Raw genomic sequence first — 27,791 nt, 5'->3', positions numbered from 1 at the left:
TTATTTATTATTACTGTTAAACTAAAATCTCCAGCATGGGGAAGTGGGATGAGCTCGGATTTTCTTGACACCCCCTCCACGAGGTCAGACCTTTCACATGCTGGGAGTCCATCACCCTCCTGCAGTTCGCCGTCCTCATCCCCTGGAAAGAGAAGAAGTTCGTCTGGGATGTGAAGATGCAGATTCTTCATCTTCAGTTGTCACAGAGGGCTCAGTGTAGTCATCAAAACTCCACTTCTCTTGACAAATGGTAGGACAGAAAGGGCTTCCCCCCCTCAAATAACTGGTTGACAAATATGTGGCGTCTAATGGCTTTATTAAGACTTGGTGACCCCGATGTGCAACACGTTTCAGCTACTAAATAACTGCGTTTTGGAATTTTAAAAAATCTAATTCTCCATCATATTCACTGTATGTTATGGCAAGATAAACTTTGGTCCTTGCATGTCACAGTTAGATATGTTTTAAACTTTTGGATTATTGCTATTAATGTATATACTGTATTTTCAAATTTAGTTGAGTAGCTTGCTTGCTTGTAGCAATTTCCTGACATATTTCAGGAAAATATGTCAGACAGACTGATTAATGCTCAGCTAGTCTGTCTTACTTGAATGCATGTTCTCTTGTGTTTCTCCTTTTGGAGAGCAGCTAAAGGAAACTATGCATAATATAATCATATTTCTATCTCATAGAAACTGAAAATCAAAGTTTGTAAACCATCAGATCCACTTAAAAATGTAAAGTGTAAATTAATCAATTTCCTCAGTTATATTTCTTTCATAGGGATTATTGGGTAGCACCAATTGTTTTTTATTTTATTTTATTTTTTTTAAATCACTAATTTTGGAGGTATGACCTAGTAGGAAATACTTGATTTTGCCTTGAGAAGACATAACTTGTCTATATCTGTTGTTTTTTTTTGCTAAAGACTTCTTAATCTGCTGTATCTTAGACTGGCATTTATTGGTGTATGCAGCAAATTGGATTCTGACAAATGATAAGCATTTTACAAAGCTTAATTTGTGGACTTTATAACCATCACAGCCTTCTATTATTTGCCCAGCTATTCCATATTCTTGTAAATAGAATGTTGTTGATTTTAGGCACAAATAAGCAAGCATTTATGTACATTTTATAAGTTGTCGTGTCATACTCAATTGCATATTTCTTTCAAAATGAGTACTTTTAATAACTGTTTTTCTCTTATGTCGTAAAATCTGCCCGTACAGTCTCTTTTTTTTCTTATTTTTTTGTTTTTATATTTTACATAGTATTCATCCATCAATCCATACTGCTTCTCTTTGTAGCCTATCTCTAGTGCTTTTCGGGTGAGAGGCATGGGTGGTCCCTGGACAGTTCTAAATTAGGTTTTAAAAGAGTTTTTTTTTAACTATTGCAAGAAAAGTTTCAGAAGTTTTTATTAAAATACACAAAAAGGCAGAATGTGTGAGTTACATATGAAGTTTTAGAGGTGAAGAGATTCAATAGGAAGCTATTTGCTCCACTACAGAGACATAGGCCACCTGCCTCGTGTTAATATGACATACATTTCTGGTGGCTGCAAAGGGCATTGATGAAAGACAGTTATTTGTTCGCTTTAAGTATTTCCAAAACATTTATGATTTATTAATTACTTTGCATGTAATCTGTTCATTTCAAGTGTTGTTGATGGGTTTGCTAAATACAGTAATGTTTTGGAAAGTTATTCAAAACCTGTTGCAGTAATAGTAATTTTAATTCTTCTTTAAAGTTATGCTACAATACTAACACATTTTTCAAGTTAAACAACTTTGAATGTGGAGCATCTGGTTCAAAAGCACATTTGGAAGACTTGAAATTTGGTCATGCATTTGACCTTTTATGCTTGATTACTCAGTGTGGTTCAGCAGAAAGTCCTACAAAAGATTGGCTTGAGAACATCTTCTTAACTAAAGTGGAGTTAAAACCAGTCGAAGCTGATGTTTTGTACAGGTTGTAATTAATGTAGCATAATCCATACCAGGTTTGATTTAGGGATGCAGTTATTTTTGAAGCAGAACACCATGTACCTCTGGTGGCCTTAATGCAAAAAAATAAAAAAGTAAAGAGCACAAATGAACTAAATAACTTTATTATCCGTTTTAAATTTGAACCATTTAGATTTTAAATGAGAGATGATTGAATGCCTCCCAGATTTCTTGAGAAAGACCTTTGAAATAGTCCTTTAGATTGGCTGTAAATTGGAAGATAGAGGTTTTATCTTTAGCTCTGTGTTTTTGGCATGAGATACAAATCATAAACTGTGTTCTAAAGAATTATTCAGCACTGTAAAATAATTAATTTCAAGTTCCAGCTGTACATATATTTTAGCTTATAAACCACAAGTGAATCTGCAAGGATGAAGGCAACTTTAGCCTTGTCAGTTATGGTAGCAATATTTTCTTCTAATTCTTATGAAAATTTATTGTCTAGTCCAGTGGTGCCCAAAGTCGGTCCTCGAGGGTCGGCATCCTGCATGTTTTGGTTCTGTCCCTAGTTTAATGCACTTGGATCCAATGATGGCTCATTAGAATACCTAAGAAGAACAATGACATGCTGAAACTACTGTTGCATTTTGTTATGCGAATTCTGAGATCTTTTCTTTGTTGTTTGTGTTTTTTTTGTAATACTGTGATGTTAGAACTACATTTAGGTAAAAATTAATTATGTTTCCCAGACTTCATCTAGCATTTTGCCATCTCAACACAGGCTAAACATTAGTTGCAGTTATTATTTGCTGATGGTAATTTAATGTAATTTAGTTTAGTATAAAGAATCTTGTTACTGATATTCAATCCCATTGGAATTTTTTTAGCTACTACTAGGGAAGAAATAAGTCCATACCACAAAATAAATAAATAAATAAATAAATAAATAAATAAATAAAATAAAAGCTGAAATGACAAACCAGTCATCCAACCAACTAAGCAAACAAACAAAACTGCCAATTTTGAGAAAACCAAACCTATTGTGATTTCAGTAATCATTGTACAGAATATTTTTGGTGTTCATTATAGTCGAATATTAATCTATCGTATGTTAAATTAATATGGATTATGTTAGATTAGCAATTCATTCAGCAAAATTAATTGCTGAATTCATGTTGCCAGCTGGTTGTTTCTCAGAATTGAGGACAGTTTCTGACCTCATATTTGATTTTTCTTTTCAGCTTTATTTCATATGTAGAGTACCCCATTTGTTATGTTTTCTTTGTGTGTGTGTGTGTGTGTGTGTGTAGGTAGGATGACTGATGTCATTTCTATGTTCTTTTTTGTCTTTTTAAGTGTGAGAAAATTTAAATTGGTGACAGATATCTTAAAGTGTAAATTACCCGCAATTTGTCCTTGATGTATTGCTGTATTTACCCAGGTTGCAGAATAATTTGAAATTGAATTTTTCTGCAATAATAGGAATTTTACAATAACTAAACGCTTTGGTCACATTTAGATTCTGTTTATGTCAATCATAGAAGAAAACTGACATAATTTCCACCCACAGTGACAATTTTTGACTGTCACATCCTGTTGTTGGTGCAGCTCTTTTGTTATTAAATTTAGACTACAGTCCCCCCACGTTTCAAAGATTTAGGAACAACTACTTAAAGCAACTCCTGAGAAACATGTCAAAATGGGGAACGTCTTTTTATTAACATTTGTAACAGTGTTGTTCTCAACACGTAAATAAAGTTATTTTAAAAACAAAATAATAATAAATTATAGGGATTTAATAAGAGTAAAGATTGAGTAAAGATTTTTATGGTTTTAATGAACCATAAAAATCAACAATGATTTTTATGGTTCATTGTTGAGTCCATAAAGTTTAGTTCTTCTTATCAAGAGGATAAGAAGAACTCTAGAACTCTAGAGCTTTACGGCTAAAGCAAAAAACCTCTAACACTGGCAACTTTCCAAATTATTCAACATCAAAAAATCTACATGTGATAAAATTCCAGACTGGTCAGTAATATTATGTGGAAAGCTGTGTGTATGAGGAAATACATGATATGATATCTGGTTTTGTCATAAAAATACCAAATGTTTGTCATCAGTCTCAATATTTAGCATTTTCTTTGAACACGAAAGGGCTTACATTGTCACCTAGATGTCTGATGTGTTACACTAGCCATTAGCATAATTACACATTGTTGGTGGCATCCCTTAGACACTTGTGGAATACAGTTAACATACTAAATAACATTATTTTTTTACAAGGACCTTTGTATACAGATGGAGAAATGCGATATAATTATTTTTAATGCAGAAATTAAAGCCAACTAACATTTTGGTGTTGAAAAACAGGAGTCTGAGTATCTTGAGATCCTGTTCATAAGTGAGCGAAGACTGATAGGAGGCCTGGTATGGCAGAAAAATAAAGTGAATTTGAAAAAAAAATACTGGGGATCAGGATTTCCTTTGAGATATTTATGCTCTTGCTAGTAAAACCACCATGTAAGATGGAGCATCATCAGTGACAGTCATTTTTACAACAATGCTTTAAGAGGGAGTCACCTCAGCAAGCTTCTTATTTATCTGATTCCATGAAGTCGTGCCCATAAAAATCTTCTAATCGAGAAGATTTTTATGGTTCATTGTTGAGTCCATAAAGTTCAGTTCTTCTTATCAAGAGGTCTGCTCTACGGCTAAAGCTAAAAACCTCCAACACTGGCAACTTTCCAAATTATTCAACATCAAAAAATCTACATGTGATAAAATTCCCGACAGGTCAGGCATGTTTCTACGACCACAGAACCAACTCTACATATCTTAGCACAATCAAAGAAATCAAGAAGACAAATTTACTAACAATGCTTCATTCATATTCAGTTCCGTCAGGTGGACAAAAACCTGGCAGAGATAAATTTCAGATAAACTTTTTGTGTCAAAGTGGAACCATGGTGATTTTTATTTACAAAGACTGGGAGGAACAGTTGGAGCATTGTAGCTCAATGGGATGAAAAGTTCATTCTGCTCGAGGCAAACAGGGTCATGTAAAGTACTCTCTGACCAAGACTAAAAGAACAAGTAACCTATTTGTGTCTTACTTTTGAGATGCAACTAAAAAGTATGGTAGTATGGTAAAAAGTAATTCCAAAAGTCTTCTGGAAATTAATTACACACAAGCAACACCAACAAGGCAGTTAAGCAAGTTTTAAATTACACCACAAACACACTCAGCAACTTAGGCTCCATTTAAAAACGTATCTCTTCATGGGAGATAATCTAAACATGGTCCACTTACGTTACTTACTTACATTGGAAACTGTTGTTGTAGCCCATTTCTTAGCAAGCAAGAAAAGTTTTTCTATCACATTATAGTACATTTATTAGTTTGAACTTTTGCTCTGTCTATGGTCTGACAGATGGATGACACTTAACACATGATCTCAATTTTCTTATAATTATGTAAAATAGATGTGATTTCATGCAGAAATAAAAACACCTTTTGGCATACAATGTTGTAGTGAAAGAAAAGAAACACAGGTATCGCAGCAATTTCATGGAAATCAGAATGGATAGGATAGAAAACAAAATATCTTTTTCAAATCTTTTTAATATTTCCTCTTACACCACACATCTTCCAATAACTTTTAATGCTAGAATTCCTGTATGGAAACACCTAAGTGAGTTTTACATTATCTTGAAACACTTTATATTAGAAAGACAGTGCTTACATTGTCTTTATTAGTGACAGTGTGAGAAACCGAGGCCTCATTGTGTAACACACAAGGGATGCAATGACTTTTTCCTGAAATTTCACAGTGATACTATGTATTTTTATGTGCAACAACATATTACACTAACCTTTTAAATAAACAATTAACCATCTGTTACAAATTAGCAGCAATTTACTTATTCATAATAACATATTTTTCATGTCTCATTTTTTATGACTATTCTGCAAACATTAGATAAGTTTTCTCTTAAATATTGCTTATGAACTGTGAACACAAGTATTTTTTGTTCATATGATTTTAATGTTAGTTGGACAGAGTGGCTTAGCACCCTTTGTTAAACAATAAATGTTGCCAGCTTTTAGAAGAAAAGTTTTTCTCTGTCAACATAATCTATATGAGGGATTTAAAAAAAAAAAGTATATTAATCTGGTCAATTTTGGGTGAAAAAATGCTTATATTTTGTCAAAATCTAGGAAAATTTTAATTTACATTGCAAAAATATTCAAACTTCTTAACCTCTATATTTTCACTAATATAACCTCATATCTTAAGGTCTTTTGCTGTGATTTATGCTTGCAATGGTTCTTTTTTAATTAACCCCCCAGTTTTAAAGTTTTAAAGTTTTAAAAATGTGCATCTACACTTTTAGTCATACAAATCTCTAAGTGGACCATGTTTAGATTATTTCCCATGTAGAGGTACGGTTTTTAAATGGAGCCTAAGTTGTTGAGTCTTTTTGTGGTGTAATTTAAAACTTAACTGCCTTGTTGGCGTTGCTGGTATGTATTTAACAAGTTTCTTGTCCCAACTTGAGTTTGATAAGAAGGATATAAATTGTTTTCAATATGTCACGTTTAATGAATGTGGAGAGAATTTTTTTTTCTAAGCTCATACTACTGTTACTACAAATCCATTTGCATTTTTAAAAATGTGTTTTAAGAATGTGTGTGTTATTATTTTTTTTTAATAGAAAACATATTTATTTCTTAGACTAAGGATAACTTGAAATCTAAATCTTCCAGGATTAAGAATAAACCAAAAATTATTCAGAGATTAAATTGCATAAATTTTAATCTGATCTGCCTAGAGCCATATTTTCTGATTATGTTTGTTGTGTTTCCAATATCATTTGTGGCAAACTTAAGCAGTAATTCTTTTGATTTTCTTTAAAAAATGGCTCCCATATGGCCGCTCTTCTATTTGCAGAGTTCACAAATAATTTTTGTCTTATTGACAGCTTGAGTTTAAGTTATTGATCTCTGCAGTTCCTCCTGTGTTACCATGGGCCTCTTCTGATTAATGCTCCTGGTTGTAGTCCTCTGCAATAACATATTTAAGGCTCTGTTCCTCATGTTTTGACCTAAATTTTGTATTGTTGTATAAATATCCATCCATTCGTCTATATGTCCGTCCGTGCATTTTTCTTTTTTCAGTCACAGATCCATCTATTTAAATGTCTGTCCATCAAGCATAACTGAAGAAATGTTTTCCATAAATTGATAATAAACTTTGCTACTTTATAAGTAGGCTGAAAAAGAAGAGAGTTCTGGAATAGATTTGAATTTTGAAAAGTAAAATAGCGAATAAAATAAAATAAAATAAAATAGATTTTAAAAAATGTGTATGAACTCTTTAGGAGAGATTTGTTGAAGCTGTGTGGAAGTGACAACCTGCCGTAGATTCATTAAGCGTTGCAGTTTGTCAGGATTAACAGAACGGCAGTCGTGGAGCGGTCACTGTAGCTGATTTCTTCACAGAGAACAGATTTCATTTGGTTCAAGAGTCTTAAAGGAACACAGCGTCGTAGAAAATCAGCAAACAGCTTCAGCCAGTTTCAACAGAAATATGGTGCATGTAAAAAGTATTTAGCAATTTACACCACATTTTAGCACTTTTATTATTTGACAATATTGAGGTGATTAGTTTGCTCTGTGTGACACCCATCAATAACAAAGCCTCACAAAGATTTAGCATTAAAAACTGTTCATATAAAACCTACAATCTGAAACCCATTGCGTTATATTTGCCTTGTGACATTATAAATCAACAATATATGCTGGAGAAGCATTTATTGGAAATAATGATAGAGTGACAAAGTTCAAACAATTATTTTTAAATGTTTCATTTAGCAAAGTAGATCCCTCCACTAAACATCATGACCTTTTTCCTAATCTGAACAATTGTAGATTAAGACAGATTTCATTTGCATGTACAGAGATGTAAATATAAATCTGTTCTCTTCTTAAATTTTGCATCTTTACTCTGCTGTTACAATCATAATTGTAGTTACAGATTGCATCACGTTAAATACATGCTCTGGTAAAGATATGTTTATTTTAGTAAAACTAAAGTACAATTTGGTGAATGCAAAATTTTTGCTAAGAAATGACTGACACGTGGGCGGCTGTATTTAAAAATGCAAAATTGAATTCATCCATCCATCCATTTTCTTACACCCCTGTCCCTAGCGGGGTCGGGAGGTGCTGGTGCCTATCTTCAGCTAACGTTCCGGGCGAGAGGCGGGGTCATCCTGGACAGGTCGACAGTCTGTCACAGGGCAACACAGAGACAGACAGGACACACAACCATGCACACACACCTAGGGAGAATTTAGAAAGACCAATTAACCTAACAGTCATGTTTTTGGACTGTGGGAGGAAGCCGGAGTACCCGGAGAGAACCCACCATGCACAGGGAGAACATGCAAACTCCATGCAGAAAGACCCCGGGCTGGGAATCGAACCCAGGACCTTCTTGCTGCAAGGCAACAGTTCTACCAACTGTGCAGCCCTATTCTCCAAAACTGAATTAATTTTTCAATTTATTAATTAAAAACAAACAAACATGACATTAGTTAACAATGTGGATTGTGGATTCATCGGCCTATATCTGTAACTTATCATTTACAACAAGATCATTTCCCCATCAAATGAAAATCACTAAATTTACTGCAATATTTAATGCTGGGAACAAACATCTTTTCATTAATTGCAGTCCACATCTGTCACTATCATTACTTTCTCAGTTCTTTAAAATCCCAGAAAACTTTTCACCTGAAGACTCAGTGCCTTTTTCGATAAACACAACACATTAACAGATACAGTGTTAGAGAAAACCAATCCACAAGAACAGCACTAATGCACATAACTGAAGACGTTTAAACAGGTAGATTGATTTTGTTTCATATCAGATCAATTTGTTTGTTTGTTGTTATTATAGAGAATATAAAATGAAAACTGATCATTTTAAAGTTTATTCATTCGCAATCTCACACATAAATTCAACAGGTGTGTTTGAGCTATGATCCGTTATAAGGACCTATATCTGTAACTTATCATTTCTGGGTTGTTCTGTTTCTCAAATACACTTGTAAGATGTAATCTACAACATGAGTACTATTTTTGCTAATCAGTGTTTATCGTCATAGTTAGTTCTTACTATCAAAAGCATTGAAACTGTTTTTGGACACTTTCTTTTCTAAGCTGCCATTGTTTTCATAGCTGACACCTTTTGCATCTTTCTCACTATCATCATCACCTCTAGTTAATGTGAAACACATTATTATCCATGTCAAAACATGTAAAAGATGCTGCAGGCATGAGAATAGTTGCAGTAAGAAATAGCTTTTTGAGATATTTGCTTGGATATCATCCTACTTATGCACTTGTTTAGCAAGGGTTTTCCCAGATTGCAAATTCTGCCAAATGTAAAAGTCGTAGTCTCACCACTAAACGTGTGTAAATGGATGATTTATAAGATACTGCTGGCAGAAGAAATCTGTGTGTGCAACGGGAGAGACAGAAGGCAAAGATAATAAAGTGCAAAAACCATGTATAATTGTGGCATATTGTTATTATCCTTTAAGTCACTGCAGCTTATGTCTATACACATGCTGGGCAGTATGTTCCGTCAGTTCTGGTTTTCATGTTGCCTTATCAGTGCTTTATAATTGCAGCACAGTTTTGTAATGGGTCTTATAGAAACAATAACAATGCAGATTTAAAAGATGTCAGAAACCACCATTGTTCATGTCATAAGGACTGCCATTTAAAAGGTTAAGTGGCACTTAAAGCAGGCATAAAAGAAAGAAAAACTGTTTTTTGATCAAATAAAATGTGATTTCCAACTTTTGAATCAAACCCCATCCTTTTAGCTCTTTTTCTGACATATTCCTTCATTAAATTAATCTGTTTTCCACATAATTTTCTGTTCTTCAGATCATCTTTAATCTAGGATTGAAGGGAACAGCAGCTGAGTTAATTGTGCTCAGGTCTGCAAACTCTTTATGTTCTCATGTTTACCGTATGTGTTCTTGGACTCCAGAAGTGTTGGTAACTGTGGTAAAGATGTCTTTTTTACAAAGCCATAAAGTAAATAGTTGCTATGGATACATTGTTACGCCAAGATACAACCCTGTGCAATAGTTCTCTACTATATATGCATGGTGGTATCATAAACGTGGGTCTTTGTCCAAATTTGTTTGGTACAGTTCCTGTTGTTTACATTATTTTATTGCTTTGACTGTTGTTCTGGACAGGTTTTGGCAGGTAGAAATCTATTAAAAACCCACATCTGACCTAATTTAGTCACTCTGATTTTTCCTGTATTGAATGGAGACTAAAAATATAGATCTTCTTTGTCACATTATATTTATATACCACAGGGAAACATGGAAATCACAAATTGCTAAATAATAGTTTCCAGGCACCATAATCAAGTTAAACTTCCAAGATCATTGGGCAAATTGTGTTTCAAATATAATTTTTGTCTAAATTTGGCAGTGCCGATATTGCTTGTATAAAATGTGGATAGTTTGTGTATTTTGAAGTGACCTTTAATTAAATTTTTCTTCATGTCATTCTTATGCCTTTTAAAAAATAGCAAATCTGTTGTGTGTTGTGTTTGAACTGCAGACTCCCATTCAAAACATATATAATATATAAAATTATTGTCAGCCAATTTAAATTAGGTTTTTCAAAACATTTCAGTGTGAGATGATGTGAATGTAATAAAAAGATACATTTTTAAAATTTCCTAAGCAAATGTACAAGCAGTGCCACTAACTGCAGACCACAATTAGTCAGATCAGATCAATTATATTAATGTAATGCACACAAAACAAACAATTTATGGGTAAATTATATTGAAGGCATTTAAATTATTTGTTTTTCTGAGTGCAGACTTTAATGAGTGATGAACAAGAAGACATTAGACTAAAATAAAAATAAAAAAAATACTGCTCAGATATCTGAACACATATTTAGAAAATCAGTTCGATACATTGTAAGATGATTTTTCCAAGGAATTTTCTTGCACGGTAAGAATGAGAGCTACAGTAAGAGTTTTTGGTAAATTTGTGTCTCTCTGTAGGAGTGGACTGAGCAGCTGCCTTATCAGGCAGAGCGTTAGCAGCCGTGGGCAGCTTTTACTGGAGGGTTTTCTGCATTCAGAGGTGACTTGCTGGTCCCTCCTCCACTGGTTTCTACTTTGGTATGCACTGATGTAGGCCAGCAATGTCTATTTTCTAGCAGTCATTTTGTAGGTGTACTTTTGGAACTGGGCCATCCACATGCATCATCTAAATCTCAAGCATCACGTCACCCTCTCTGGGCCCTCACCATTGTCTTCAATCAGACCAAAAACTCCTTAGTAACAAAGACATTAATATGTCCTGGTTCAGCAGTGGTGAGGAGCTTATTCTGCGTCATTCAGTCAGGACAAGTAGTTTCCTGATAGCTGGCTGTAATGAAGCATTTCAGAGGGGATGTAAGTGACATACATAGTTTAATATAACCTTCATTCTCTTAAACTGTACACACGTACCTTTGATTGAGCAGTTATGCATACCAATATGTTTTGATGACATAATTTCACATTCTTTTGTTTCTTTGGTGGCCTCTATGTGTTGAGAGTATTTATTGTGGGGTGCTCATATTATCACAAGCCCATAAAAATCAGTTTTTTAATTTTCTCCTGTTAAATTATGATTACATTATTTTACTTTTGACTGAGGTAAGCTTTTTCAATGGAATTATTTGTTATGTCATTACTGAGTTATGCTCAAAATCATGCAGCCAAAATGTTTTTGGATGTAGGATTTCAGTTATTTAAGATCTTTTTCAGTATGTTCTTTTATAGCATGTGATTTTGTTCAATAATAACAGCTCTGCTCTTTCAGCACATTACAGCTGTGCCTTCACATGTTTAAGACATTTGTATTTTTAAACTCAAATTATTTACTAATTATTTTAGGAAAGAACAGAAAATATATAAAAACATTTTTTATCAGTTTTTTCTCTCAAACTGACCTGCTTAGACTTTACTTTATCTTTTAAAACATAATTGATTTGTTTTGCCCCATGTATGTAACCGTTTTTAGTTTTAATAGAAGAGATGGTACTAAAAGTCTTGTAAAAAGCAGTGAGAGCAGAAAAAAAACATAATTTTCTATCAATACTTACATGCAAAAATGTTTTCTTTAATAAAAGGAAAAACAGCTGCTATAGGAAGCCAGAAAAGCAGCTATGTATAATTTGAAAGTCAGCAACATTTGAGCTCAGAAAAGCTGCCATTTGAAAAATTATATTTTAAACTTATATTTTAAGTTTCAAATTTAAAAGTTAAACTTTCTCACCTGACCTCAAATTTCACCATGAAGGCTTTGGATTTGGACTGGTAACATTTACTGTTTTAAACTTTTCATATGTAATTTTTCCATTTTGCTTTTACTATAAAAATGTACTCCTTGGCTTCAGTACGTTTTGCTGTTTTTCATATTTGACTGTACATGTGTCTTCGTAGGAGAAAATATCAACAAATAACACAAAGGTTAACCATATCAGTAATTCTTATTACAAAAGTCACTGAAGAAAATTTCCAGGGAAAATAAAATATTCTAGAATAAAAGAATTCAACTCTATTCAATGTTTAATGTGGAAAGGTTCTATTTTGATAGGTTGCAATTTTAATCTGTCACCACAAGGGGAAACTGTTACTCTGAAGCCTGTGCTTCCATTACATTCCAACTTAAAATTTGTTTCTATTTTCTAATTTTGTATTAAAAGATACAGAATCAGTAAGAAATAAAAGACTCCTTATTATTTTCATGTATGACTGTGGATTTATATTATTTTCATTTTGTTTTATAATTCACAGTTTTGATATTCATTTGAATTGGCTTAATATCCAATAAACTCCATAGTCTGGACGTAAAATGAGGTAAAATAGCTGAAGAAGCTTAAATGTCTAATAAGTAGATATAAGCTTGTAATGTATATATGTTTATTAGACGTCTACACATTCACAATCTTTACTACATTTCACTGAATTTATGTGACAAAATAGAGCCTAATTTTGTAGAAGAGAGAAAGGTACATGTCTTTTATATTTTTATTTTGAAAATGGAGATCTGTCTATTATAAGCCCATTTTAACTTAAGAAAAAGTTTTACATGTGTTGGACATGTCTAATGTTAAATGACATTGGAGTAAGGAGAAAGCTATTGTTGGAAGAAAGTCATAGTGTGATAGCTGCTTCGTGTTGGATAGAGAGACAAAGTTAGCGTTGATGGGAAGTTGCATAGAGATAAATAGGGAGCTAGAAGAAAATCTGTTAGAGGCAACAGATCCAATATCTGTCATTCCTTAGACACAGGAAGTAAAGGACGCGTGCAAACCGTGAATTTAACAAAAGATTCTTTATCTGTAAAAAAAAATAAAAAAATGCAAATACAAAAACGACGATAAATCAGTTTTATAATTCTTTTTTTCCAAAAAATAAAAAAATACAGCCTACACGGTCAAAAACTGTATATAATCCGTCTGTGTCTCAGCAATCCGTCAATAGTTTTTCTAATACAATATACGGCCCGACAGGAAGTAAGCCTTTCAAAATAAAACTAAGTTTCACAATAAAAATGGCCTGAACAAATATCAATCTTCTTGACTAAATATAAGATAAAAAACAACAAAAAAAAATACAAATAATTTAAATATTTCCTATTTTTGGCTCTAACAGAGGCTGTTAGACACCAAGACTATACTGTGGTGGCATCATCAGAATCCTGTATAAATTTTAACCAACTTTACATAATTATATTTAAAACGTCTGTGCATTGTGAGCAAAGTGGAACTGAAGTTAAATTCCTTGTTTGTGTGCACAAACATGGTCAATAAAGCTGATTCTGATGACAATGTGGTTAAGTCTACACATCATTTAGTTGAAAGTTGGAATATTTATCAGTTTACTGTTAAAACTGAGAAATAAAAATACTTTTAAGTAATTATTCCATTCTATTTTCAGAAACAGCATATTTTCTTCAGCACTATAAAATTGGGCCTCACAATGTTTTTAATGGTATATTTGTCAGGATGCCGGGTTCCTGTGTTCCTTGTTCCTTTTCTCTGATTAGATCTTTTCTCAGTATTTCTGGTTTGTTATGTTTATTTCTTATGTCTAGTTATTCCTTCTTTCTCTAGTTTAATTGTTTCTTGGGTCTAGTTATTCTTCTGTATTAGCTTCATTTTGTAGAACCTTGTATTCTCTCCCCCCTCTCCCTTCACACCTGTAATCAGTTATCCAGTCAGTTAATCTTTTTGCTTGATCACACTGATGACTTCATATCACTCCTGTTCTGGTTGTTTTTGTTTACTGTCAATCTGTGTGCTACACAATTGAGTTTTGAATTCTTTGAGTTGTTTTGAAGTGTCTTAATAACCTTCCTCCACCCTGTCTGCTTCACCTGTTCTCTCCTTCACGGTCTTTAAGGTCAGCTGACCAGCTGCTCTCGGCTGTTCCTAGAGACGAAGCTGAAGCTTGCTGAAGTTATGAAACGGGTTCTCTCTACAGGCTCTTTCAATGTCTTCTATTAAATATTCTCTTAAATCTAGCATGAGTTGTTTGTTCTTTTGTGTGAGTTGTGCTGCCAACCAGTGTTTTATGTCTGTTTTCACTTATTTGGAATTTTTTAAATTCTCATAATTAAAAACAATTTAGTGAACAATTCGTTCTATTTAAATGTTACATGGATTTGGATCACTTTCCTAACCGTGTTTGTCCTTAACAGGGGAAGTTGGTGAAGTACTTCAGCCGCCAGCTGTCCTGCAAGTGCAAAGTGGCCTTAGAGGAGCGCAGTGCAGAGCTGGAAGACTTCCCTCGCCTCGACCACTGGTTCCGCATTGTCAACTTAAGGAAGGAGGTCGCAGAGGTGATGTGTAGTTCTTTGTTGTTTCATTTCTCCCCACTGGAAATGTTGTTATAATAGAGAAACCAATAATACAGAACCATAATATAAAAAGAACCATGAGTTTTGCGTTTCCTCGCAGGCTCAACCAACTTTTCAGGTTTGGGTCACAGAAGGAACATAGAACACGTCTTTATGATCCATTTCAGGCACTTTACAAATCTTGTTGTTGGTGTGTAAAGGCGCTGTTTTTGTCATTTCTGTACATTGTGGTAAACACCAATGGTACTGTGTATCTGTTGTGTGCATGCTTTTCAGGAGATGAATGCAGGTGAGGTTAATTTAGAAGGCCTTCTGGAGATGAGTGAGGAGCAGGTGTGTGAGCTGTTGCAGAAGTTTGGTGCCAACGAAGAAGAATGTGCCCGACTTAACGCTTCCCTCTCCTGCCTCAGAAAGGCTCACCAACTTGGTAAGAGTCCACTCTGCTGACACAGAGATGTAAATCTCTTATAATATAATGTTCTCTTTACAACAGCTACATGGATTTTTAATCTCCTTTTTTCCTTAATCTCAAATATTCCTTGAGCTAAAAAGCGGAGTAGATTGAAATTAATTTTTTCCCCTAGCTTTTGTAAAGAAGCATCACACTTTTACTATTCTTGTACTATATTGTGATACCCTGTTACATAGGTATCATCAAAAACTTGTAAAAGTTCTGACTGGCAAATTTAAGCAGCAATGTAACCCTAAGTAAAAATAAAATTAAAAATTTTGCTGATTTAATATGTTACAAATCGATTTTGTTTTAAACAAAATAAAAAAATGGAAGTCCGGGTTACTAGGAAATATATCTAATAACAATGAAAAATGTTTACAGTGATCCAGATTCAAATGTTTAGATGGGAGAAAAAGTATTGTCATTTCACATCTTGATTACAGCCAGGTTGTAAGTGAAGCAGCAAGATGTAGAAAAGAAAAAAGAAAAAGAAAACAGGCAGAGCAAAACCAAAAGACTAGCATAATTACACAATGCTCAAACAGCTTGTTCAACTGATCAAAAGTTTAAGATCATGGACCAAAAGCTGCAGTTTTAAACTTTTTGGTCCTACTATCTATTTTTTAAGGTTTTAATTGGCTCTAGTAACATTTATTTGATAGTGAATTGACAAGAAAGTGGGTAATCAGAGAAGGGGGAAGACATGCGGCAAAGGCCAGGAATCGAACTTGCGACAGCCGCTTTGAGAACTAAGATCTCCATATGTGGGTTGTGCTTAACCCCTATTCTCTAATGTTTCTAATGTGGAACCAGATTTACTACGATGTATTGACTTTTTAGTAAACTTTATTGGCTAAGTAACAGCAGCTTTGAGTTTAAATGAAGATTAAAATAACTTCTCCACAAAATTTTCTTTCTTGCTCATGATTATTTATTTAGCTATTTGAAGATCTTTTTTAAAATCTGATTATTGTCCAGCAAATTCCTTGTTCTCAAGGTTTTGATCAGGAGAATATGTATGTAAACAGAGCTTCAGAGAAGAATTTTCAAATATTTCAGTTAAGAGATTTAGAGATTTTTCCGTAAGCTTCATAAATGCATTACCTTTGCTCCCCACCAGATGGCTTTAAAAGACCGTATATTGCTTGTCAAGCAACCAAGACTTGCAATAACAAACATTAACAAGAAGGGGGCAGTAGAGCATCACTGAAACTGAACTGTGTTGGTGGGTTGAATAACTTCTTTTCTCTCTGATCCATCTGTCCTTTCACATAGAATTCAAATTAAGATGCAAGTTTTTGTCCTTCAGCTTTCCATTAATCACTCTGTTACAGAGTATTTCATTAAATCAGTTTTAACATAACTATAGATACCACAGACATAATACTGCCTGTGGTTGTTGGTTCTCAGTTGGAAAATATTTAAACCGTCATTTGAGGAGCTTGTTCTCTGCGTCATCCAACTTTCTGACACTTTTAGTTCAGCGAAACAGAAGCGGATGCATTTTCTAAGAAATCTGTTGATAATATCTAAGAAAAATTTTAAAGAGAAGGGAAATTGTGTTGCTCTATTTACAACATTTCAAAAATCAGAAATAAATATAATCCCCGTTACTGGGTCAAACTTTATATTTGAGCAATTTCTTAAAAAACGGGCAGTGTGCTGCTTGTGATTAGAGTGCAAGAGATATTTGAAAAACAAAAACCTGACTTTCCTTTTTTATCTGTCAAAAGCAAAACTGTAAATCAGAGAGGAAGTAACACAAACAGGGAGGCAGTAATACTGAATTTTCCCCACATAGCATATCAGCTACATGCCATTGAATCTACTTTAGTCATAGTTGTAGGGAGGCCATTCAGTTATAATAACAGATAAACGTAATTCCCACCTCAATAGCCTGTTGATCTCAAAACGTCAAGAGTAAAATGGGTTCAGACTCAGTCTAAAAATTGTTCAAATGTTTGGAAGAAACGGCATAAGCATAAGTTCTCCCAAAATAAATGTAGTTCTCCTGCCAACAGAAGAAATTTAACTGAAACAGCCACAATGTGCTGTGATATTGGGAAAATATTAGAATTTTAATTTCAGTTTGTTGGATTTTATTTTATTTTGACAACTATCAACCTCGAGGATTAAAAATAAAACCTAGAGCTCATCTTAAAGATGAGCTGCAGCAAAGCCCACGCATAATTTGAGTGTTTTTCTCCCTGAAGAAGCTTTATCATGTAGCAGAGATGCTAATGTATTGGCTAGTATGTTGTAAGTCCTGACTCTTTGTGACTGAAACACTTTGATGTCAGTGGGATGGCTCTGGTCTTCCCTGCTGACTTTGAGTTGTCTGTTCTGATCTCATCTCATGTCATGCTGGAATTTTTGATTTAAGTTCTTTATTATTCACTGTAAACCAAAAAGTTTTAAGAGGGATTTTCAGAAAAGAAAACAGAAGAAAATGCATTTGATTAAAATGCAGCCAAAAGTGTAATTCTGTCTAATTTAACTAGAGGACAAAAAACTTTAATTGTATCATATAGCACATCTTAACCTATTGACTCCTGATGTCATTGAAGAAAAATCTATGAAGTCCTTCACAATTTTTGGCAGAGCTGGTAAGTAATAAAAGTCTAAAAGTAAGAACAGCATAAAAAATGAGTGAATCTTCATCAGTGCAGATTGAACATCTGCATAGATCAACATGAGGTTAAGCAGTATTACTGGGTGATTGGTTCAATGTTTGTTTAGAGGTTGCACATAAGTGTGCTATGTAGTTGACACCAGATATTTAGCTAACAGGATAAAAAGACACAACATCTTTATTATTATTATTATTATTATTATTATTTTCTTTTTATTTATTATTATTAAATTAACTTTTACTTTATACGTCAGTTATCCACCATAATATTGAGAAAGGAGATTGATTCTGTGCCCCAAGTTGAGCATATTTTGGTGTGAAATGTGCATGTCAACCAGAGTAAAAGCAAAATACCTTGCAGGGCAGAGTGTCCTTATCCACAAACAAATCATGTATGAATAAGTCAAAATGAATAATATTTACCGACACTAGCTGAAAGGCCACTCAGGAAGGAAGATGAGCAGACCTAACAGGAACTAGACAAAGTTTGAGCAAACTCTTGTGAGAAGTTGAAGAAAGATTACCCCCAATGCAATTTGATGCAAGCTGAAAAGAAATATCTCATCATTCTGGGATTCAAAAAACACTAATGCTTTTTTTTTTTTAATCTCAATCTACCTGAAACAGGAGATTTTGAGTCTAATTTAGTCAGAGAGTGAGAGAAAAATTAGTCAATGAGATTTACAAAAAAAGAAAATTTATTCTTTTTAAACTTCATTGACTCATTAAAAAATAAAAAAAAAAACATTGTATGTAAATTTCCGGTTATAAATTACTGTACATGTCATATTTTTGTGAAAGCGTAACAAATAATTTTGATGACCAGGTGAACAAATTACTTACACTAAACAACCAAATATGGAGAAAGGTAATGCTGCAATGTGCAGCGCATCTTTCTATAACAATGAAATGTGAGGCAGATATATAAGACTGTGAAGGAGTCTTAGGGGTGTATTGATAAGTTTCTCAATTTTTATTTGGTGTGTTTTCAACATTGAATGTAGACAATTTGGAGACTGGATTCTCTGAATTACCATGTGGTTTGTTATGTTACTTGAATAAAAACAAATTTTAATCTGTTGGTTTTGGTGCATTGTTACCAGGGCTGCCACTAAGTTTGGAGGTTGCTGTAATTTCTTTAGTTTGCCAGCAGTAGTTCAGATGATAACTTATTTTATAATTTATTACTGTTCTCTTGAAAGTCATTTCTTCAAAGCAAACTTAAAACTTCTCATGCATTGTCATTGGTAATGTTATAGTATACAGTATTTTGCAAATACAAATCTTAAAGATTTATTCCTCCGCATAGTTTAACTTTAACAATAAAGTCACATTAGATTATTTCTCATTTGACAATCAAAGTTTACTTTGGAAGAGTGAGCTGTCATTTTATTCCTGTATTTGTCTTTTTCCTGTAGTTTACTTTTATTACCTTTTCTGCCTTTCCTTGTCATTTGTGTCTTCACTCTTCCTTTTCTTTCTTTCTGCTCTCCAGCGACATGGTCTGACCAAATAGAGCCACTAATGGGCTCTCTAACAGGGTGGGCTTTACTTGAAATGTGCGAATGCACAACAGCAGAGCGGCGGGAGCCACTTTTCAGCTGAGAGAAATAGGGGGCTCTCTGCGGTGGTCCTCGTATTCTCATCCAAATGGAGATGCGTCTTAGCTCCCAAACACAGTTGCATTTGCACATCGGCGTGTTCACACGTGTGGATGGAAGTTTCCATCTTTTAGTGAGAATAAAAATTAAATGAAAGAATTCCATCCACGTAAAAGGAGTGGAGGATGCATTTTTTTTTAAAGGCAATGTTTAAAACAGAAATACACATATTCAAGCATTTTGAATGAAAAGTGAGCAGGATTTACAAATAACTGCTGACGCTTTTGCTTTTTAATACATATTTTCCTTAAGGTTATGATTCATTTGAATCATAAAAATTGGCAGACCAGAACATTGTTGACTGCTATATGTATTGTATCCATCTGCTAAAAAAGCAAAAATAAGTGACTATGTTGCTTTTTAGTGAAATAATAGAGGATGGAAACTGATGCAAAAAAAAAAAAAAAGAACTACAAGCTCTTCTGAGTTACAATAAGGATGAGTCATACAATTTGGAGGCAGCCAGGCCAATTCTTTGTGCCGCATTATGTACACATTGTCAAGTCTACCCCTGGAGACAAATCTACACACAAAAATACTCTCAGACAAACATACATGAGTAGTTTCTAGAATATTTGTGCCTTCTGTTGATCAAAGTTAGTGTTGATCTTTTCTTAGAACAGCAGCTCTCTTCTGTGTTTGCTCTGTAATCTTGGATCATTGAAAGTAATGCGTTGTATGCATACACACACCTACTTTGCTACAAATGCCATCACAAAGAAAAGAAAAAATAGAGAAATACATACATACAGAGGAACAGAGTATAAGACGAAACGAAGATGTAAAGGAGGTAACTCAAAGGGGCGATGAGATGTAGAATCAACGCAAGAAATAAGTGATGACAATAGCAGGTAAGGAAGACTCACATCGTCTTGTTGAGAAGAAAAAGCCCAGATAGAGAAGAGAAGGCAAATGACTGAAAGAAGCAACTGACCGAACCACTAACAACTGTCTTCCTGAGCACCCAGGTGGTCTCTATTGACTGTTAGCTAATTAGCAGGCCCCAACTTTGAGTCCCAGTGATTACACTGCGAGAACATTCAACAAACCGATCCACTCAAAAGAGTGGAGATTAAAAAGGGACACTGAATTTATTGAACACAGCCCTTGCCCTTTTCACTAAATCCTGTTTACAATGGCAGCCAGAAGGACCAGTCACTGTGGCATTTCACTGCCATTTAGCCAAAAGAAGCAACATATCTGGAGGTAATTAGTCCAATTATGAGGCTGTTATCAGCTTTTACCAATGCCTCGGCTGCAAGTTAAATTAGTACCGATTATGATGATGGGATGTGCTTTATGCATTAATGATGGCAGAGCAAAAAAAGAAAAAAAACCCTAAATGGTTCAGGTGCATCCTTTGGAGCTAAATGTGATGTGGACATATTGGTTTAGGTAAGATAAAAAAAAAAAATTGGAAATTTCTTTTTATGAAATTTTAAGCAAAGAAATTATGGGGTTGCCCAAAAAGGAGGGAATAAAGTATTTAGTTAAAGCATCAAATTGTCAATTTAAAATCTACTTTCTGTGAGTTGGAATTTTTAATCTGTAACTCAGCAATTAATTTGGGTTAATTAATGGATTGGGTTAGTGTGTAATTAATTAGAATGTGTGTTAGTGGACGTCTAGTTACAACATAAGCAAAACGTATCAAACAGACTGCATAGTGTGGGTTGAGTAGGTCAGGGATAACAGCATTCTGCTGATCAGGCAGTGAAAACAATAAAAATAAAAAGTAGGTATCAGAATACCAATTAGGTCTATAATCAAAAACTGAAAAAAAGCTTCCCAATTAACCTACCATAACACAAGATACAACAACAGCAAAATCAAAAGAGGCATAAATCAGCGGTTGAAACTCCAGTCGCTGAGAGTTACCGCCTTTCAAGTTTTAGGTTTATCCCTTCAACAAATCTGAATACAAAGACTGGTTCAGAGTAACTCCTGAGGTTTATGACTAGTGAGGCACTGATTCTGATTTGCTTTCAATGTATAGAAGTAGAGCATCTGTTGCCAATGCATCATTCAGTCAGTGCAACACAATGCCACCAGTGTTGAGGCACTGGTGGCAGTAATATATAGTGATGACAGGTGTGCTTGCAGGTGTAAATAATTAATCTTGTTATGACAGGGATGGACAATTAGCAGTGAAAGCAGTGGTGTAGTTCTTTCCTACAGATTTTACTCTAAGCTTTTTAAGCTGTTGAGTCTGCATCTTCATTCAGCCAACATCACAGCATCACTAAGTGCACTAGCATTGAGAACCTAAACAAATAGAAATCCCTAAAACATTGTACTGTAGCAAAATAAAAACAACAACAAAAAAAACTTTTCCTTGTGCAACAGAGATCATTGCAAATTATCATTATGAACATATTGTTATTAAAACTACTAAACTGAAAATGCACCAACATATCTAATGATGACACACATTATTATACAAATGGCCTTCATGACTGGATATTGGTTGTGTATCGCACCGTCATCCTGTTTTTGTAGAAGCTGAACCTTTTAAATGGTGGAGCATATTTTCTTATCATTTTGTGGAGTCCATTGAAACACTCACGATGTTTCAAAAAACATTAGAGAATAGCAGGGTAGACTATAGTCCTGGTATTATTAATATCAGCTCTCTGAAGTTCTAATAAATTCTGAAGTATAGATATGTTCTTTTAAGATCAAAGCTTTGCAAAGATGAAACTTCTGAAATGTACTTTTGAAAATGACTAACAAGTTAGATTGCAGTTCTCAAAGGGGTTGTGCTTGGTATGCCTTCTTCCTTTCATTTATCATCAAACTGTTTTTAGTTAGCCACAGTCCTTTGCTCAGGTGAAACTATGTGACAGAATAAATTCACAAGCCCTGACAGTATTTTCCGGAGGCAGTTGCTAAGATACTAATGTTCTCCATGAATTGACTCATTATGTGAGGCAACAGTTTCACGAGGTAGAGTCAAGCTCTCTGCTTCTCTTGCAGAGAAATTTCGCCTGGGTATCATCTAACAAGAACTGTCAGAAGTACCAGTAAAGAGAGGCAGCAGCATGCAAGACTATAATTACCAAAGGGAAGCTCATAACTCAAATCAAAGGTGATCGGTCAACATTCCCAGAAACAACTTAATTTTGAAAGGCACCACACTAATTGGCACCTCGAACGTCAGTCATTAAACACCTTTCAACCAGCCCACATGCAATCATCTTCCTGCTGCCTCCCATCTGTGATGTCAGCTTCAGTTTTGTGAACTTTTTTATCGGAGTCGATTAATGTTCATGTGGCATCAAGTTGAACTGTCACATCTCCGAGTGGCCTGCGACGGGTATATCTTTGCTAATAAAGAAGCCACAATTCTCTGTATCTCTGGATGAGCACTCTATCAGGCCCTCATCTTTTCTCTCCATCTTTAACGTTTATAAAGCGTTTTTCAGGGGCGATATCGGGTTCAAACACAAGTGCGTTCCTCAGGTGGTCACACTGAGGGCAGAGTGGCTAAAGTGCTTTGACTCAAGAGATTCCGACTAATTTCTAGACTGTAAATATAAAATGTGTTAGCAGGTTGTCAAGAATTAGTTACTGTTGTGTACTTACATCCAGATCACTGTGACTTATTTTTTTAAAGATCACGTCAAATAAAGAAAAATATCGTGCAGATATTATGTGCCATGCAGTGCCTGAACCAACAGGTTTCCATGACAACTAGACCAGCGACAGGTTCCCTGATAAGTTGTCAGCGAGAGACAAGAAACTAACCACTTGTACTGTCTGTTTCACTGACATTGGGTTAAAATTTTATCACAGGCTTTGACAGGTGGCATGTTGCCAGCACTGAGTTAGATTTCTGTGAGTTTGGGTTGTTTGAATCTCTCAGAAAAAGTTATATTTGCTGAATTGCATTATATGAATAAATATTTGAAAAGAAACTAGATTATTGTAGATTGGATGGGATTGTATATGGTACAAGTAAATTGGATTGTTTTTTGTGCAAACAAAGAAATTCTATTTTAAACAAACTGGCTCTGTATTATTACAAACTAAAATTAACTTCACAAAACTTTCTGGAGAAGTTAATGTTGCAAATATGAAAGGTGAAATAAACTATTTGCATGATTTATTTAAAACAATAAGAAATGAAAACAGTTCTTTATAAGTATTACTTTTACTGTTTTCCTTGTTTTTCTTCTTTCCTCTCACAGCTCATCGCTTCTCTTAAACTCATCTTTATAACATTAAAGAACACAAAAAGGCTGGTGGCATTTTTACCCCAAGTTTTCCAACTCGTGTGGGAATAGTTCACTGCAGATATTTCCAGTGGTTCATCTGTTGGTACAGAAAATATGTTTGAAGTTTTATGTTTTTGATGTTTACATTTCCTTAGAGACAATGCCGTGGGAGCAGAAATAATGACACAAAAACACTTGAAATTGAAAGTTGCTCAAAGAAATATGCATTAATAGTGGCTAGAAGGTCAGAGTCAATTTTTAGAGGAGGACATTTTAACAAGAACTTAACTATGCAGAAACGGATGCTTCTGCTTAAAAGTTTCCAGGATACATTTTAATAATATTATTTTCTGCACATAGAACAAAAGCTTGTATTTCTGCTGCTTTCCTTCCAGATCAATAAACACATATTCTTTTGTTTTTTTCTGAAGAACAACTTGAGGAGGATAAATTGCACAGTAACGGAGGTAATGTATAGTCACTTAAACTCAAAAACACTCATTTCGGCTTTCCACTTTTAAATCTTTTACTTCTTTTCATCTTTTTTCATTTAAGTAAAAATAAAGTTTCAATCAAAGTTTGCTTGTTGTGACTCGTGCAGCTTTGCCCTGCTCTGTTTTTATGTTTTATTCTATCGCTCCATCCACTTCTGCTGAATAGTCTGTCCATCACCATATATTAAACACAGCGGCTCTACTGATATGGAGACATATGCCAACAGTAACGTCAACGCTCCAGTAGCAAAACTGATCATTTCATTTGCTGCAAAACATCCGCTTGCTGCCTGCGCTGCGCAGAAACATAGCTCTTTCTGTCCAACTAAGAGACATCACAATCTGCTGCACTTAAGTAAATGTAAACACCTGCTTAGCTATCATCATGCAGAGATGTTCACTCAAGTTACACTAAAAGTCTCAAGCATGTGTCTCAAGCAATATGATCATATTAGAACCACAAAGACCTGTGGTTGTCCTACAGGTCTGTTGACTTTAGTGTAAATAAGCAAGCAACTTAAAATTTAGTTTACTGTCATGTCATATCACAGCAGTTCATTCTCTTAGGTTATGTTTAAACAGACCTCTTCCCTAATAGTGATTCCATTGCAGACTGCAATCAATTGAAGTTCTGATGATGAAAAACGGACACAAATGGTGATATTCACTCTGATTTTTAGGGAAAACTTGAAATAATGTAAGCATATTTGACTCACTGGTTATCATTAACTGGACAATAATTAACCTATTGTACATTTCAAGAGTATTTAAAACCCTTAAACTTTCTTACATTTGTCACATTACAACCACAAACTGCAATGTATAACAGGGATTTTAAAGGATCGACAAAAACAAGGTAGTGGATAATAAATCTGCAAGAAAATAATCACTTGGGGTTTCATATAAAAATCTAATAAGCATTTATTAAATGCTTCAAATGTTAGTAGGAAAACATTAGTGAACCAACCTCATCATGAAAACCAAAGACACTGATCATGCGTGCAATCTGGTATTTATGGAAGAGAAGATACCTATTGTTGAAAGAAGGCAATAAAAAGTCAAATTTTAAGTTTGAAGAGTGAGAAACCATGAAGTTGCTTTGGTCAAAAATACCCATAAATTTAGCTTCCACTAGAACAATAAACTAACCACCTAAAACATGCAGGACAATGGATATGGGTGATCCATACTTAGAACTACTGGTTTAGATCAAAGCATAATTCATGTGTTGGAATGTCCCAATCAATGTCCTAGCCTAAATTTATTGGAAACTCTGTGGTAAGACCTGTAAAATGCTCTTCATGTACTATTTTTGCAAAGAAGCATGGACATAAACTTCAGTTTTTAGATGTACAATGACGGCTGTAGAAACATATTCAAAATACAAAGTCTTCAAAACCAAGCATTTCTTTCTTTTGACATTATTTAGGTCATGTTTTGATTTTCTATAAAACACAAAATTCATAAACTACATTAAAGTCTCTCATAATGAGAGATGTGAAAATGCTCAACTGCCATGGAAAGTTTTTCAAGGCACTGTTCATTTAAACCTTTAAACATTTTTTTTTAGTATATGTCACAACTAGATGTTTTGTAATGTCCTTTTTAACAGGGAGCCAGGCAAAACAGGACTGGTCCATCCAGTGGCCCACCTCTGAATCTGGAAAGGAAAACACTCCAGTGTGCCAGCCAGAGGCCAGTCAGTGGATTCGTTTCCAGCTCTCCCAAAGCCCCAAAGTTCAGTCCAAGTACAACCAGCACATGTGCCACAGTCCACAAGCTCTGGCGCCCTCTTTCTACACAGATCGACTTACTGTTGAAAACCCCGCCACAGGACTCTTCCCTTCTTTGGACTCTGGTCACCGTTCCCTGCCACCATCACCTCGCCAAAGGCATTTTGGTCACACACCTCCTCGGACTCCTTTGGTGGTCAACACCATGACTCCACCAGGTACTCCCCCCATGAGACGAAGGAACAAAGTGAAGGCCCCTGGAACGCCACCACCACCAAGCCGCAAGCTCATCTATCTGCTGCCTGGTTTCACGGCGTTGCATCGGAGCAAATCCCATGAGTTCCAGCTGGGGAACCGCTTGGATGAGACTCAAACACCAAAGTAAGTGTTAACACCACTGTGTAATTTAAATTATTTAAATATTTTTGCATTGAAATTGAATTTTCTTAAAAATTATTTATTTTGTTGTGGTAATGAAGCTTTGTGACTAATTTATTTGCTTCTTGTCCCCTAATTTGGTGTTTTAAACACAATGTCTTAAGATATTAGTGGTCAGTTGGTTTAGAAAACCTTCAGAGATTGTGACTGATCCAAGTTTCTCAAAAGAGAAATTGGACTTTAACTTTCCTTTTAGCAGTGTTGCTAGAACATAATCTTTTACCTGACCTCAATCAGATTAATTCCTAGGAGGATATCATTGGCCATAAAGGAGCTCTGGCCTGTCAGAAGAGATAAGGGGTTTAGTTCCTGACTCGCCACCCCTATGTCTGGTGCTATGTTGATCAGATTTGGCCATGAACACGGTCCTCTACTACTAGGTAATCAGGAACCAGAGTCTGCCTCAGGAGAGATGCACTCATTTTGATAATGCCATTACAGTAGATGACATTGCCCTATCGCTGCTACACTTTTGAGAGCTGTCCAGTGTTTTTTGATGGCCATCTGGGTTATATTTGTTTTATGCCTGGTTGCTCATAGGGTTTCATCGACATTTGTTGGTGGCTCTCGGTGTGTATGTGCATGTGCAACCAGTGGATCATAGCTGCAGTGAATAGGCTCAAACGGCATTAGAGAATTGATTACCGGTCCCCGAGCGTTGATAGACTGCAGGCGGCATGTTGAGCCTCTCTAATCAATGGCCTGTGTGTGCCTGGAAACGTTGCATCTTATTGCGAAAGGGCAGATATGCTGGCTTCTCTGATAGCCAAGTATTTCTGGTAATACATCATAATTGGTTGGAGATCGTTGCTGGCAAGCGTCACGTTGGTTTTTCACTTCTGGCATGAGACACTCGCTTGGTTTATATGTGAATATGCAAAGGAACTGGCTTCACTGCAAAGTTGGCATCTGTTTTTCTCTTCTTTATTCAAATACATCATCAGAAGGAAAATTTGGTTATTTTCTTAATGCAAATATTTTCCTGAGGAACTATCTCAGACATGAGGAAAATATTAATTAAATGTCTGCAGTTTGGATTTTCCCTGTTCTCTCCTTACCTAGGATATTGCAGCCTTATGAAATCTGGATTCTAATAAGCTCACACTGCTCCGTCTGTCCTTGGTTTCTTGAGCTTAATTGCTTGGCACTGTGGCCAGGACACCATAACATGGATTACCCCCTGACCCAAAGAGGCCTGTTTCTCGCTTTATCTTAATGAGATATGGTCTAATATCTCATTATCACTG

General features: G+C 34.9%; 1 protein-coding gene across 3 annotated transcripts in view; it reads left to right on the top strand.

Moving 5' to 3' along the window:
* ksr2 (kinase suppressor of ras 2) overlaps nucleotides 1-27,791 on the top strand; it is a 118,438-nt gene that overhangs the window by 3,823 nt on the left and 86,824 nt on the right. For 2 of the 3 annotated variants that reach the window (XM_032578267.1, XM_032578266.1), the window contains exons 2-5: nucleotides 14,757-14,897; nucleotides 15,192-15,342; nucleotides 24,311-24,346; nucleotides 25,986-26,487. In XM_032578267.1, coding sequence (XP_032434158.1) covers nucleotides 14,757-14,897; nucleotides 15,192-15,342; nucleotides 24,311-24,346; nucleotides 25,986-26,487 — 830 coding nt within the window. The remainder of the gene's footprint in view (nucleotides 1-14,756; nucleotides 14,898-15,191; nucleotides 15,343-24,310; nucleotides 24,347-25,985; nucleotides 26,488-27,791) is intronic. The other variant, XM_032578268.1, reaches the window with a different exon arrangement.

The sequence above is a fragment of the Xiphophorus hellerii genome, chromosome 12 (genome assembly GCF_003331165.1).
Source record: "Xiphophorus hellerii strain 12219 chromosome 12, Xiphophorus_hellerii-4.1, whole genome shotgun sequence".
NCBI classification, from domain to species: Eukaryota; Metazoa; Chordata; class Actinopteri; order Cyprinodontiformes; family Poeciliidae; genus Xiphophorus; species Xiphophorus hellerii.
Note: the sequence above shows the minus strand (reverse complement) of the source record. Positions and strands in the feature narration are given on the sequence as shown.